Source organism: Dermacentor variabilis, chromosome 6 (genome assembly GCF_050947875.1).
Source record: "Dermacentor variabilis isolate Ectoservices chromosome 6, ASM5094787v1, whole genome shotgun sequence".
NCBI lineage: Eukaryota > Metazoa > Arthropoda > Arachnida > Ixodida > Ixodidae > Dermacentor > Dermacentor variabilis.
The window spans coordinates 60,590,897-60,604,963 of record NC_134573.1 but is presented as its reverse complement, the minus strand read 5'-3'; the positions used below and the strand labels follow the sequence as shown (position 1 = coordinate 60,604,963).

The 14,067-nt window shown below is 44.1% G+C and overlaps 1 protein-coding gene across 1 annotated transcript in view; it reads left to right on the top strand.

Annotated features, from left to right (window-relative positions):
* The window catches only part of LOC142584805 (uncharacterized), a 42,149-nt gene extending 35,343 nt beyond the window's left edge, over positions 1 to 6,806 (top strand). Inside the window, exons 4-5 of the mRNA XM_075695079.1 lie at positions 359 to 491; positions 6,574 to 6,806. Of these exons, the coding sequence (XP_075551194.1) occupies positions 359 to 491; positions 6,574 to 6,718 (278 nt within the window). The 3' untranslated portion in view covers positions 6,719 to 6,806. The remainder of the gene's footprint in view (positions 1 to 358; positions 492 to 6,573) is intronic.
* The last annotated feature ends 7,261 nt before the right edge of the window (positions 6,807 to 14,067 follow it).

The window sequence follows — 14,067 nt, the reverse complement described above, 5'->3', positions numbered from 1 at the left end:
TGAACTTGAATGTTTAAGAGAAAGCACAAGCACATACTCAGCACAGCTTACGGCCAAGTTAGCGACCGCGTGTTGATACTGTACACATCATCTGCTGTACTAGTTGTGCAAATGAAGCACCATTGGTAGTGGTTCTGGTAGTGTTGGTTATGAAACTCTAGTCATGTCAGGGTGACACGGGAATAAACCTATCTTGGGAGAAACAAGGAAACTCGAGAAAGAGCGAAAGACCGTGGATGTTGGAACAAAAGAAAATAGAAACTATTAAAGGTGATTGTCGGAGTAAGCAGAGCTTCTCGTTGTTCGACTGTATTGGCCGCCTTCATGTTCTTTACTGTTCCTTGTTTCGTCATTGCAGAGAAGCTGGGCTCAAGTCTGTCGGCGATGGCTGCGAAGGGTGGAGAGCTAAAGCACCTGCCTCTTGCCGATGCGTCAGAGGCACGCATGAAATTTGTTAAAGGGGTCAAGGTCGGTGCACAGGAGCTGTCCAGGTAGGGAAATGTTCGCTCCTGTTGCACTCCGTGCTTTGAAGTAGACCAGTTCCGTCCAAAGAGGCATTTCAAACAGCCACCACAGGAGAGGCATTTCTTTTAAAAGCTCCCCGAAATGCAGGCATTGCGGGCTCCTGTGTTCTTATGAGCTCTGCGTCCTTATTATCAGAACCTGACTTGTGGGACAGGTGAGGCAAAAGGTAGAGATCAGCTGGGCATCGTCTGGGACTTGTTGGACAATAAAACTGATGAGTTCTTTTTTTACGGAATTAGTGGCCCGTTTATGAGCTTTTTTAGGGTGAAGAGACGTAAGGAATGGCTGATTTGATATCTACAAGCAGATTGCTTGCTTTTATGCTTGAATATCTCATTTTGTGAAAAGACTGGCTTCCTGTCTAACGGAGTTACCACCGACTTCTAAGGAATGTGCAATAGAAGTCGGTGGTAACTTCGTTAGACAGGATTCCAGTAAGCTATCGCAGGAGACGAAAGATCTGATCAAGGAATGCCAATGTATGAAAGCCTCTAACCCTACAGCTAGAATAGAACTGGCAAAACTTTCCAAGTTAATCAACAAGCGTAAGACAGCTGACATAAGGAAATATAATATGGATAGAATTTAACATGCTCTCAGGAACAGAGGAAGCCTAAAAGCAGTGAAGAAGAAACTAGGAATAGGCAAGACTCAGATGTATGTGTTAAGAGACAAAGCCGGCAATATCATTACTGATATGGATGAGATCGTTCAAGTGGCTGAGGAGTTCTATAGAGATTTATACAGTACCAGTGGCACCCACGACGATAATGGAAGAGAGAATAGCCTAGAGGAATTTGAAATCCCACAAGTAACGCCGGAAGAAGTAAAGAAAGCCTTAGGAGCTATGCAAAGGGGGAAGGTAGCTGGGGAGGATCAGGTAACAGCAGATTTGTTGAAGGATGGTGGGCACATTGTTCTAGAGAAACTGGCCGTCCTGTATACGCAATGTCTCATGACCTCGAGCGTACCGGAATCTTGGAAGAACGCTAACATAATCCTAATCCATAAAAAAGGACACGCCAAAGACTTGAAAAATTATAGACCGATCAGCTTATTGTCAGTTGCCTACAACTAGTATTTGCCTACAACTACTATTGCCTACAACAAGTATTTACTAAGGTAATTGTATATAGAATCAGGAACACCTTAGACTTTCGTCAACCAAAGCACCAGGCAGGATTCCGTAAAGGCTACTCAACAATAGACCATATTCACACTATCAGTCAGGTGATAGAAAAAAGTGCGGAATATAACGAACTCTTAAATATAGCTTTCATTGATTATGAGAAAGCGTTTGATTCAGTCGAAACCTCAGCAGTCATGGAGGCATTACGGAATCAGGGTGTAGACGAGCCATATGTAAAAATACTGAAAGATATCTATAGCGGTTCCACAGCCACCATAGTCCTCCATAAAGGAAGCAACAAAATCCCAATAAAGAAAGGCGTCAGGCAGGGAGATACGATCTCTCCAATGCTATTCACAGCGTGTTTACAGCAGGTATTCAGAGACCTGCATTGGGAAGAATTGGGGATAAGAGTTAATGGAGAATACTTTAGGAACTTGCGATTCGCTGATGATATTGCTTTGCTTAGTAACTCAGGGGACCAATTGCAATGCATGCTCACTGACCTGGAGAGGCAAAGCAGAAAGGTGGACATAAAAATTAATCTGCAGAAAACTAAAGTAATGCTTAACAGTCTCGGGAAGAGAACAGCAGTTTACGATAGGTAGCGAGGCACTGGAAGTGGTAAGGGAATACATCTACTTAGGGCAGGTAGTGACGGCGGATCCGGATCATGAGACGGAAATAATCAGAAGAATAAGAATGGGCTGGGGTGCGTTTGGCAGGCATTCTCAAATCATGAAGAGCAGGTTGCCATTATCCCTCAAGAGAAAAGTGTATAACCAGCTGTGTCTTACCAGTACTCACGTACGGTGCAGAAACCTGTAGACTTACGAAAAGGGTTCTACTTAAATTGAGGGCGACACAACGAGCTATAGAAAGAGGAATGATAGGTGTAACGTTACGGGATAAGAAAAGAGCAGATTGGGGGTGAGGGAACAAACGCGAGTTAATGACATCTTAGTTGAAATCAAGAAAAAGAAATGGGGGGGGGGGGGGCATGGGCAGGACAGGTTATGAGGAGGGAAGATAATCAATGGTCATTAGGGTTACGGACTGGATTCCAAGAGAAGGGAAGCGTAGCGGAGGGTGACAGAAAGTTAGGTGGACGGATGAGATAAAGTAGTTTGCGGGACAACGTAACCACAATTAGCGCATGACCGGGGTAGTTGAAGTATGGGAGAGGCCTTTGTCCTGCAGGAAATGTAACGAGGCTGATGATGATTATTATTTCATTTTGTAATGTTTTTTGTTTTGCTGATGGCATCCATAACACCAGGAAACTAAAATGTGGGAACTTCAATATATCGGAATTTTCTTGGTTCTGGAGCCCACTCAGCCAAGAGTCAAGTGGTCCACTGTGTATTTTCATGTGCTTCTTGCAATGTGGGCTGCCCACTTCTATGCTACATGTTCATGCAATAGAGGAGTTAATTCTCTTAATGGTTTTGTATTCAAAACACGTTTTGTCTACATGCAGAATTGGGAAGTCGCCTTTCAGCCAGAAGTGTTTTCTGCAAATTTTGCCAAAATTGTATTTTCTTGTCGCTCTTTACTGTTATTTTTAATGCTTAAGGGACACCTAAATAAATATGAAAGCACTTAAAAGAAACAATCAGTTTTGACTGATAAAGTATTCTTGAAGAACGCTACTCTTGTTGATTTCACGATATAATAGGTTGATTATTGAAAGAGAAATTGACGGTTAAAGTGTCATTTTCATATTTCATGGCGGAACACCAGGACGGGTATGTCAGCGTGATGTCACTGATTGAAAAGTATTTTTCGCATTTCGGTCATTTTTGGTCAGTGACAAGGTCAGTGTTACATTTTCACAACACAGTGTCCCTCTTTAGTTTCCCTTTAACACACAAAGAACACGCATATATATGTTTTGTGGTCGTAGCAATTTTCCATTAATGTTAAATTTATGTATCTGTCATTTCATTACCCTAATCTTGTGCCTGACGTAGATGAACCTGCTCAATGATCATCCGAAAAGTTAGGAAAGAGTGTACTTCAAAACGACAGAAAGCTGAGCTAGTTGGTAAGGATTCATAATGCAAAAAAGAGGTGAGGCGTCGAGACAGGACACAAGAGTAGAGAAGTGGACAACACGAATGCAGACTATCAACTGAAGGGAGCACTGAGGCGAAAAAAAAGAAAGAAGACACAAAAACTCATCTGCGCAAGCTCAGGAATGGTAAAACCACGTGTCAGTCTGGTACACGTGCCGGTCTACGTGAGAGATAACTGTTAAGGCACTCAATCTCTTCCTTATGTAAAGTAATCAAAGGCTGACTCACGCATGCACTTCTACCATTATAGATATGCCATGCCTCTACCATAAGATGCGTATCTTCATTCTTATGGCCATACAATATCGCGCATTCATCTAACTCTGGCGTGCAGTTACAATCTTGGCAATGTAGGGAAAGATTAGAAGGCGATCCACCAGTTCATGACCTTTTATGTTCCATTAGCCTCTGATTGATACACCGTCCAGTTTGCCCTACGTAGAACTGGCCACAGCTAAGGGGAATTTTATAAACCACACCCATACGACAGTCAGTAAAACTGTTTTTCTTATTGTGCTTCACTGGACAAATATCTATTCGTTTTTTGTCTTTTACCTGCTCCTTTTTCCTCTGTACTGCAGCGCATATCTTACCTAGCTTATTGGGAGCAGTGAAAGCAACATTAACATCATATCTACTTGCAACTTTTTTTAAGCCTTTGCGACACTTAATTAATATATGGAATAGCCACTACTCTTTTTTTATTACTGCTTTCTGTCATCACGTCCGTCCCTCTCGAAACCGACTTCTTTAGGCGCTCAGCCTCAGTGGCCACTGCTACACTAGGATAACCTGCTTCTAATAGGCGCCGGACCTGTGCATTAAAACTGGCACTCATTTTGTGCATGCAGTAGCTGGTGACCGAAGACTTAAGGCACGACATGGCAATTCCGTTCTTTACTACTTTGGAATGCTTGGATTGAAAGTTTAGCAACAGCTTCAAAGATCTTGGGGAGTACTGCCAAGAAACATGATTTTATTCGAACACCAAGGAAATGTCAAGAAACTGAATTGTGCGTCGCTGAGGAGATTCCTTAGTAAACTTTAACCCTCCTCCATAAAGTTTAAATTGCTCACTTACTGAGGTAGCAGCGGTATCTAAATCTTCCCTATTGCAGAAAATCAGGTAACCATCAACGTAACGAAATATCTTGATAACGCTATCACCTAAGGCTTTCTCTAAGCAGCTGTCAAGCTTACTCAGGTAAATATTGCTAAGAATAGAGGCAACCTTTCAGCCAATACAAATGCCTGTTTTCTGCAGAAAAACGCCATCTCTCCACCTAATCAGCGTCGACTTCAGGTACATTGAAAGAATTTCTAGAAAAAGCTCCCATGGAAACACCGCATCTGTCAATAAAAGCTGACTCTTGTACTTGTTCTTTAAAGCACTCATTTACGGAATTAGGAACCCGTCATGCGGCAAGGAATAATGCAGGTCTTCGATATCCATACTAAAAGCTGTACAATCACCAGCATTTTCCTCTCTCAAATACTGAACTAGTGCCTGAGAATTACGCAAGCAAAAGGGGTCTGAAAAAACTAGTGAAGCTAAGCAGTTCTGTAGGTATCTAGCGACACAGACCTGCCACGTCCCGTTCTCTGACACTATAGCACAAAAAGGAATTTCTTGCTTATGGGTCTTCACCGAGAAAAACATTTCTAAGGTGAGGGATTTTGCTTTCTTGACATTAGGGACAACCCTATCAAGATTATGTCTTGACAGGAGGTCAAGCACACGTTGCTTAACTGCCGACGGCTTGAGTTTTACTGGCTGTAAATTCTTTTCTATGGCGGAAATCGCTTTTTCTGAAAATGTGTCATCTGGCATAATTACGAAATAACCTTCCTTGTCAGATATTACTAGTCTAAGTTTATGCACCACAAGGTAATTAACTAACGGTCGGACAGGGTCAGATGTCTTAAAATGAGAATTTGATTGTTTAATGCTAGCAATGCAATCTGTTTCTTGTGTCCTGTCTGCACACCTCACCTCTTTTTTGAATTATGAGTGTACTTCATTTGCAAATGTAATTAATGTTGAACTGGTAGTGTTTTCTCTCTTGAACCACTGCTGTCTTGTGACAAGCGATCATACATGCCCATCAAGAGCATGTGTGCTCTTGGCACCGAGTTGTGTGAGTATTTGAAAAGTGTTCCGAGTGCTGTTAGCCCTCTGACAATATTCAAGTAACATAATTATGTTTTCTCCTATATTCAAATTACAATCCGACACTAATATGTCTGTAGGTTGTGTGTAATTCATACGTCACGATTTTTCTATGTATTTTAGCTTGAGAAATTCAATAAGTTCAATAACTTCCATGCACCACATGGAGGGTCTGGGTATGCATGGCTTGAAATTCTTTTTGCCGAAACAATGTGTGACGCTGGATTCCGGATGCCAACGTCAGATTTTCTGCGACACGGGACCCTTAATGCTATTGCATTAAAGTCCCAGGCATCCTCTCCCAACCGCTATGAACACACCCTAGAACATTTGACATCTCTGAGAGTAGTGTATAATACCATTCAAAAAGCACAAGTTGTGGCTAAGATAGTACTTTTGATTGAAATGGACTCAGCTTAGTGCTTTGAACAAAAAAGAGTGCTAAGGTGGAGACTACATTGACAAAATCTTTGCAACATAGCAGGACACGAATAACAAAAATAAAACAATGACTGGTTTCTCCCTGTTATATTTGTGTTGTGTCTATTCTGGAGGCTAGAGTACCCAGAATAGTAAAGTATCTGACCTATCACTAACTGAAGTTGACATTGCTCTTAGAGGCCTCCTGGGAAGCTTTTTTTTATCTTCTTATCTTCATCTGTTATATTTAGGATTTCATCATTGAAGAAGGAGATCACAGAGAGCTGCAAGGCTCTGGAATTCTTAAAAGCAGTACAAGACGTGTGTCAAGACACGACTTCAGATTCTAAGTACAACACTGTTCTGGATCTTGAAAGTTTGAACCTGTCGCCATGATCCTGGAACTGAGAACATAAGAACGAGTATGTTATTTGCAGCCTTTACTTTGTAAATTAAATAATAAATGTGGTTTCCTGCTGGTGCAGCATTGTGTTTGAAGTCTGTTGCGGTGTCTCTGGAATTCACCTCTGGGTAGTTTTGGTTAGAGTTTGGTGTGACAACCTTGAAGTATGAGTAATAGTATTCGAAACGTTTAATTTGAATCTGAGGCTAACTTGAAACAATCATTGTGATCTACCCATAATACACGCATGTATACAAAGCAACCAATTCAAGTGCACAGTGTTTCTGCGCACCCGCCATGGTTGCTCAGTGGCTATGGTGTTAGGCTGCTGAGCACGAGGTCGCAGGATCGAATCCTGGCCACGGCGGCCGCATTTCGATGGGGGCGAAATGCGAAAACACCCGTGTACTTAGATTTAGGTGCACGTTAAAGAACCCCAGGTGGTCAAAATTTCCGGAGTCCCCCACTACGGCGTGCCTCATGATCAGAAAGTGGTTTTGGCACGTAAAACCCCATATATTATTATTATTAGTGTTTCTGCGACATGTACATTATTGACCCAAAGCATTACGGTTTATTTTCTATAGTGTGCCTACATTAATAATGCATATAACAGCTCGCTGATGGCTCTCGTGTTGGCCGGCAGTTTGTGTACTTTGTACCTGAGCCGCCGGACCTGCCAGTGGCAACCCCACCTCTTAACATCGTGTGGGGTCACTGGACTCCGGGAAACAGAGGTCATATTTGCTACATTTAATGGAAATTCAGTGACTTGCTCTGTGTCAGAACAGCAGGAAAACGGCGACGAAAGAGCCATAACGTCGACAACCTTTTCTGTCAACATGGAAGGGGTCGGCCAGTCACTGCTGCTCCATGGGAATAGCATTTCCCAGGTGCATACGTTCACTGGATGCGCAAGTAGCACGAGCCTGCGGCCTGCCCTGGTAACTATTGGCCGACAGGATCCACCTATGGGAATCTTGCATGCGACGACAGATGCCAGTTGCTTGCAGCTTCGAATCGGGTGAGGAGGCCTTTGTTTAAAAGGAGGATGTTTGAGAGAAAGGTAACTTCGCACTCTACTTGTGAACTTCGCATGCCATACACGACTACAAAATTTGGCTGAGATGTTCGCAGCAGCGTATGCTATTGGCAGAATGTGTTTTTTATCAAGCCCGAGGAGTGGTTGAGGGCCCCTTTTACATGCGCTGAAAGCTCTCTACACGAGAGCAGTTTTGCATTCGGCCCCCAACGTAATGTGGTTGTGGATCTAACCCACGGCTTTGTGCTCTGCAGCAGATGACCAGGACCACTGATCCACTTTGGTAAGTAATATGCGCACCAAACGAGCATTCAAAGTCAATTGGTGCACTATTTTACTTCTATCTATACAAATGCTCAAGAAGTGCTCACGTCGTCACCGCAGTGTGGCCATGCAGTGTGATGGCACATGCGCGGCCTGCACCTTGGTTGGTGTTGCCTGCACGCTGTGCCTCTGCATTGGAGGTCATGGAATGTGCCGTGGATGCGAGCATGGAGAAAGGCTTTCCTTCCTATATTAATGCGAGGGCAAGCCTTGATGCGAGCTGTCTACATGTGTGCCCCGTCTTGGAGGTCGTGCGAGTTGCTTAATTTTGGTGGCATGTCACAGTGAAATGGTAAGTGAGCGGCAGCATGGAACATTCACTTTGGGACAAGAACGCGCACACACTGCTGCCTGCACCCTTCGCCACACCAGCGTTGTGACCGCGAGCGCTCGTCATCATTGAGGGAACTCTTATTACGAGTGGTCACCATCAATGCTTCACCCTTTGATGCAGCTGTGGCTCTTATTTCTTTCGACCATCATGGACTACAGAATGTGTAAGGAATAACACTTACCGAAGTCTCAAGCGAGAATGATGGAAGCGAGTGTTGTTCCAAATGATTATGCTGTAGATGAGCTGCTGCTGTTGTGCAAGGGCACTGCTGTCACTTTAGCTCACTTATAGGTAGTCTAATGTGAATTTATTGTCTCGATTTAGGCAAATCAACTTGTTTTTATTTGGCCAGTCGTATCACGTTTCATTGGCTCTGGGGACGTGTGCCACTCTTTCTCTCTCTTTTACTGTATTATGGCGCATAAGATACCCGAAAGCAATTTTCTCTCTTACACTCCTCGGATTACATGCATGTAAATATACAGTCGAACCAACCTATAAGAATACTCGTGCCAAGAAAATTTCATTGTTTTAACCAGTTTGTACGAAAAATGCAAAGGGGAGAAACGCTGAAACATTTTAATTAGACAGAAAGTCGTATTGTCGAACTCACTCATAGCATTGCTGGTTTTGCAATACTCTGACGTAAGAATGAGCAGCTGTGGCACTGTTAACTTTTGTCTATGTGTTGTACGGTAAATTACACTGCTTACTACAATGCTTCGACGCTGCATTATTGGCTGTAACAATTACATCTGGCTACTGGATGTCTGCGACAAAAGAAGGAGGAATGCAAAAGTCTCGGAAAAGAAAAAAAGAACACGAGGTGCCGCACCCACCTTGCAGCATTGCTAAGATCCCAATCTGTCACCAGCCTTGTGTGCCTCTCTCATGTCTTCTTTCCACCCCTCCGAAAACAGTGCCAACAATGGAGGGATCGGAAGCAGCCTATGGAAAAACTTGTATTGATTTATTGTTTGGATAGCCTTATTATTTCGACAGTTAAAATGATGTGCGGTGCTACAGTATCACTCACATCCTTCAACGTGAACACTATGTCCATCTGGTGACGTGCTGCTTCCATTGGCTCGTTACAGCCATTGGCATGGTGCTCCAGATAACTGAAACTGGATGTTTCTCATTCGCAAGCTTCTGAGTTGTCTGGACGTCCAATAGACCTCTTCCGGCCTATGTCACGTGACGCTACACGTGAGAGTGTTTGCTAGACAAAGCACGCACATTGGCGCCCGCTGAAATCCTCATGTGTTGTAGGTGTTCTTGTGTTTGTTGCATTTTATGCGCATCCCCTGAGCCGGTTTGTCATGCTGGCTAGTTGTTGCGCGGGTGCAGTGGTGCCACTAGGGGGCGATGGGGTGGAGGCGGAATGTCTCAGGTGCAGCGCTCTCGGCGATGCAGCCAGTGAGAAGCATACTTAAAAGGAAGAGGTCTGGACACCGACCAAAAATGGTTTAAAAATGGTTTAAAATGGTTTAAATTTCGTTGGAAAACGTGCCACGCACATACGCAACACGTACGACTTCATTAAAAAGGTTAAAGGGACAAGCGTCCACCCCGACGAAGTCTTAGTTTCTTTTGACGTGGTCTCACTGTTTACAAGCGTACCAATAGACATGGCCGTGGAAGTTTGCGTCGCCGCCCTTGACGAAGACCCGACGTTGCCTGACAGATCCCCCATCAATGTGCATGACCTAGGTAGGCTACTAAAATTTTGCCTATCAAATACGTATTTCACGTTCCAGAAGAAATTTTATCGGCAAGTACACGGAGCAGCAATGGGTGCGTCAATTTCGGTCACAGTAGCTAGCCTAACAATGGAGGCTATCGAAGCTCAAGCATTGTCCTCGTTTACATTGGCACCTAAAGTCTTCCTCAGATATGTCGACGACTGTTTCAGTATTTTGCAAAGGAAAAACCTTGACCCTTTCACGGCTCACCTAAACAATATACAAGCAGCAATCAAGTTCACCGTAATCTGAAGGGCAACTGCCGTTCCTGGACACTCTTGTGCAGCGAGATGGGCCAAACCTGTTATTCAAGGTGTTTAGGAAGCACACTCACACGGGCTGCTACCTAAACTACAAATTGGTGCACCCTGCTTCGCAAAGAGGTCTGTTGTCTGCTCTCTTCTTCGTAGGGCAAAAAACGTGTGCACAACAGCGGAAGACCACATGGCGGACAATGCACTTGTGCGGAAGGAATTAATGGCTTGTGGATACCCTGAGTACGTCATTGACTCAGTAGGGCACCAGCTGGCTCGCACAGTACCCACCCTGCCTGAACCCCCCAAAAAACTGGCTTCGATTCCGTACGTCCCCAGCATAAGCGAGACTCTTGCACGCGTCCTGCGGTCATATGACGTGCAGGCTGCGCACGTGCCCTCCCGGAAACTTAGACACGAGCTCGTGCATGTGAAAGACCCTTTGGAAAAGGACAAGTTCCCAGGCGTGGTGTATGTCATTCCCTGTGCTGACTGTCGGTATGTCTACGTCGGTGAAACCGGCAACTTCAAAACAAGACTTAGGCAACACATGAATGACGTCCAGAAACGACACATTGCATCGAATGCCTTGGCCGAACACTGCGCAGCCACATCACACAAGATTAACTGGGAGAAATCTTGTGTGATTGCCAGGGAACGAAATCATTCTTCGCGTCTTTATCTTGAGTTCCTAATCATCCAAACCACGGCGCACACTCTTAATCGCAACGAAGGCAATCTGCCGCCCATGTATGCCAGGTGCCTTAATCATGTTTTGAGACGCACATAAAAAGGGGTGCCAGCTCTGCCGCTTCTTTCATTGTGAACAAGGCTCCCGTGGGGGAGCCGAAACATAAATAACTATTTTAAACCATTTTTGGTCGGTGTCCAGACCTCTTCCTTTTAAGTATGCATCATCCCGACCAGACGGGCTTCCGTCATACTCTCAACTTCAGCCAGTGAGAAGGGATGGGGGGGGGGGGGGGTGAATTGACGTGGCAAGTATTCATCAATGAAGTGAAAAGGCATTCTGCCATGGCACTATGCGTTACTACAGAAAGTCTTAAAAATTCAAATTTGTAGTAAGGTACCCTTAGCAAAGCTTAACACTGATATAGCAGATGACAAAGCATGGACAAAGACAAAGGCTCATAGGAACTAGTCAGATGTGAGTCAGTCCGTTTTTTTTTGTCTACGCTGTTTCTTTCCATATATAGGCCTCTTTCATGGTGATCGCATGGGCGTAGCCATGTTTGAACTCGTGATGATGCATCCATTGCTTGCCTCAGCTGCCTTCCTTGCCTCTGTGTTTACAAATTACATTGGAGGTGCATGATCCCCGGTGCAGCTCGGCAAACCTCTGTTTCGGCAGAAATATGTATATTTATTTATATATTACTTGTATTGCGATAGCAGTTATATAGACACTCCACGCGCATTTTTTTTCCGTCGCCGTGATGTTCCGTATAAAGTCCAAGAGTGATAACACCGTCACCGCGCACTCTATGCTGTATGTGCGAGGGGAGCCGACAATCGCGGCTCAATCTGGCGCATACGAGGGAGGAAGGCGGAGAGCAAATGCGCTGTCTTCCGTCGTGCGAAAGGCTGTAGGGGGATGTAAGGGAGAGGGCGGCTTATACTCCGCTGGCAACTGCGTACATTGAGCGGCGGCATGTGGACACGCACGCAATATCTTGAAAGCGATCTGCAGATGATTCATACCTTTGTGTGTGCTGTTTTCTCGCCGCTGTTCGTGTTGAAGTGACATGCAGCACAAAAGACACTTCACTCGCTGCTGCAGCCGCACTTGCTCACGTCAGCGTTCTGACAGCGAATGTCCGCGGTCATTGAGTGTGATGTGTTCATGTTTGCCTGTGTGCGCTGACACCATGGTTGCTAATTGAGATAGTAAGTGAATGTTTCCAAGTTTAAACGTGCCGATAAAGCTACTCCCCTTACTTCGTATAACTCTCTACTAATTTGCTGTCGCAATCGATGCTTCACCTTTTGGGCGAAACTGCGACTTTCTTATTTATTCAAAGTACCACAAAAGCTCTTATTTAGAGGGTATTAGATAGGGGGCATGGGCCCACAGGCATTGGTTGCAGACTGTACATCGTACTAACAAAACAAGAAGGCACAAAATAATATAAAATGAAAACACAGGTAATGTAGAAAATGTGTCTCAAGCAAAGGTTGCAGAGAATACATTAGGACATATTACAAGAAACATAAGGGCACCGCAGTGAAAAGCAACACAGCAACAGACATCGCCGGGAAAAATATTGCAAAGAAAAATAATATTAAGTGGCAAGTCGGGAGTGAATTAGTATATCTTGAAACTTTGTTAAGTTGGGTCCCACGGCAATGTCTGATGGTAAAGAGTTCCATTGAGTTACTCTGCGCGGTGAGAACGAATATGCAGAATGGAATGAGTGGCAGTTAATGCATTTGACTTTATATGGATGGTCATGAAGTGGAAAGATAGCTGGTGGTGTCTGAAAGAATTCCTCATGAAGTGAAAGATGGTGGTAAAGCTTATGGAAAAGTTACGGGCGATAAATTTTACGGCGAAGGGCTAAGTTGTCAAACTCAGCTTTATTCTTTAACGAGAATAATTGAATATGAAAGAAAAAGTGAATTGCACAGCACGGTTTTGCCAGGCTTCGAGGTTACTGATGATATAGGTAAGTTTGTTCGGGATCCCAAATGGCAGATGCACATTCTAGTTTAGGATGGATTAATGTAGTATACGCTAGTTTTTTATGCATTGAGACTTCTTTTAAATTATGTTTAAGAAGTCTGAGAGTATTGTTAGCAGAGGTGGTGGTGGTAAGTTGCAACAGGCAGGGTTAGCCTGGCAATCAAGGCTGGCAATTGCTCCGCCCGAGCGTCTCATAGAATCACTGTGGTATTTTACTACATGTCCATTAGACCAGTCTCTCTTAAGGATGTGATAAGGAGATGTGAAGTTTCTTCGTGGGCTATAACTGGTCCTTTGGGGAACACAAGGTGCTGCAGGCACATTGCAGAAGTTCCTCTTGTTTCAGATTTTCCAGGAGAGCGGCCCTTTGATCTTAGAATTTTGGGCATGACCACTGCGAGTGTTCAGTGTCTCCTGTGTCTTCGCATGTCGTACAGTTCAGAGAATTGATACGCCCCATCTTAAATAAGCATGCTGGTGTACCAGCAGATCCTGTCTTTATTCGATGTAGAACTGAGGCATCCTCTTGACAAAATCTCTTGGTTGCACATGACATGTAGTGGAATCCAAAGTGACCCAAAATGATTTCAAATGTCAGATTTATTAACTTGATTCCTCTTTGGGCCCTTGACTTTGGGAGGATGGAGTGCTTAGCATGCGAGAGCATCAGCTTTTTCTCTGCCAGCAATGCCACTGTGGGTGGGAATACACTGAAACATTGTTGTGATGCTTTTGTAGCCGAGTTCTTTCACAAGGGCTAGTTATTTGCAGAGGCAAGGGTAACATTAATAAGTTTATTCCATAAGTTTGACAGATTTTTGATGCCAAAGTACTTGAGATTAGTGGTGAGTTCTACAGTACTGTTATCAAGGGAGTAGGTGGTTGGAATTTGTGGCCTATTGGTGAACGACATGAGTTTAGTTTTGAAAATATTTAATG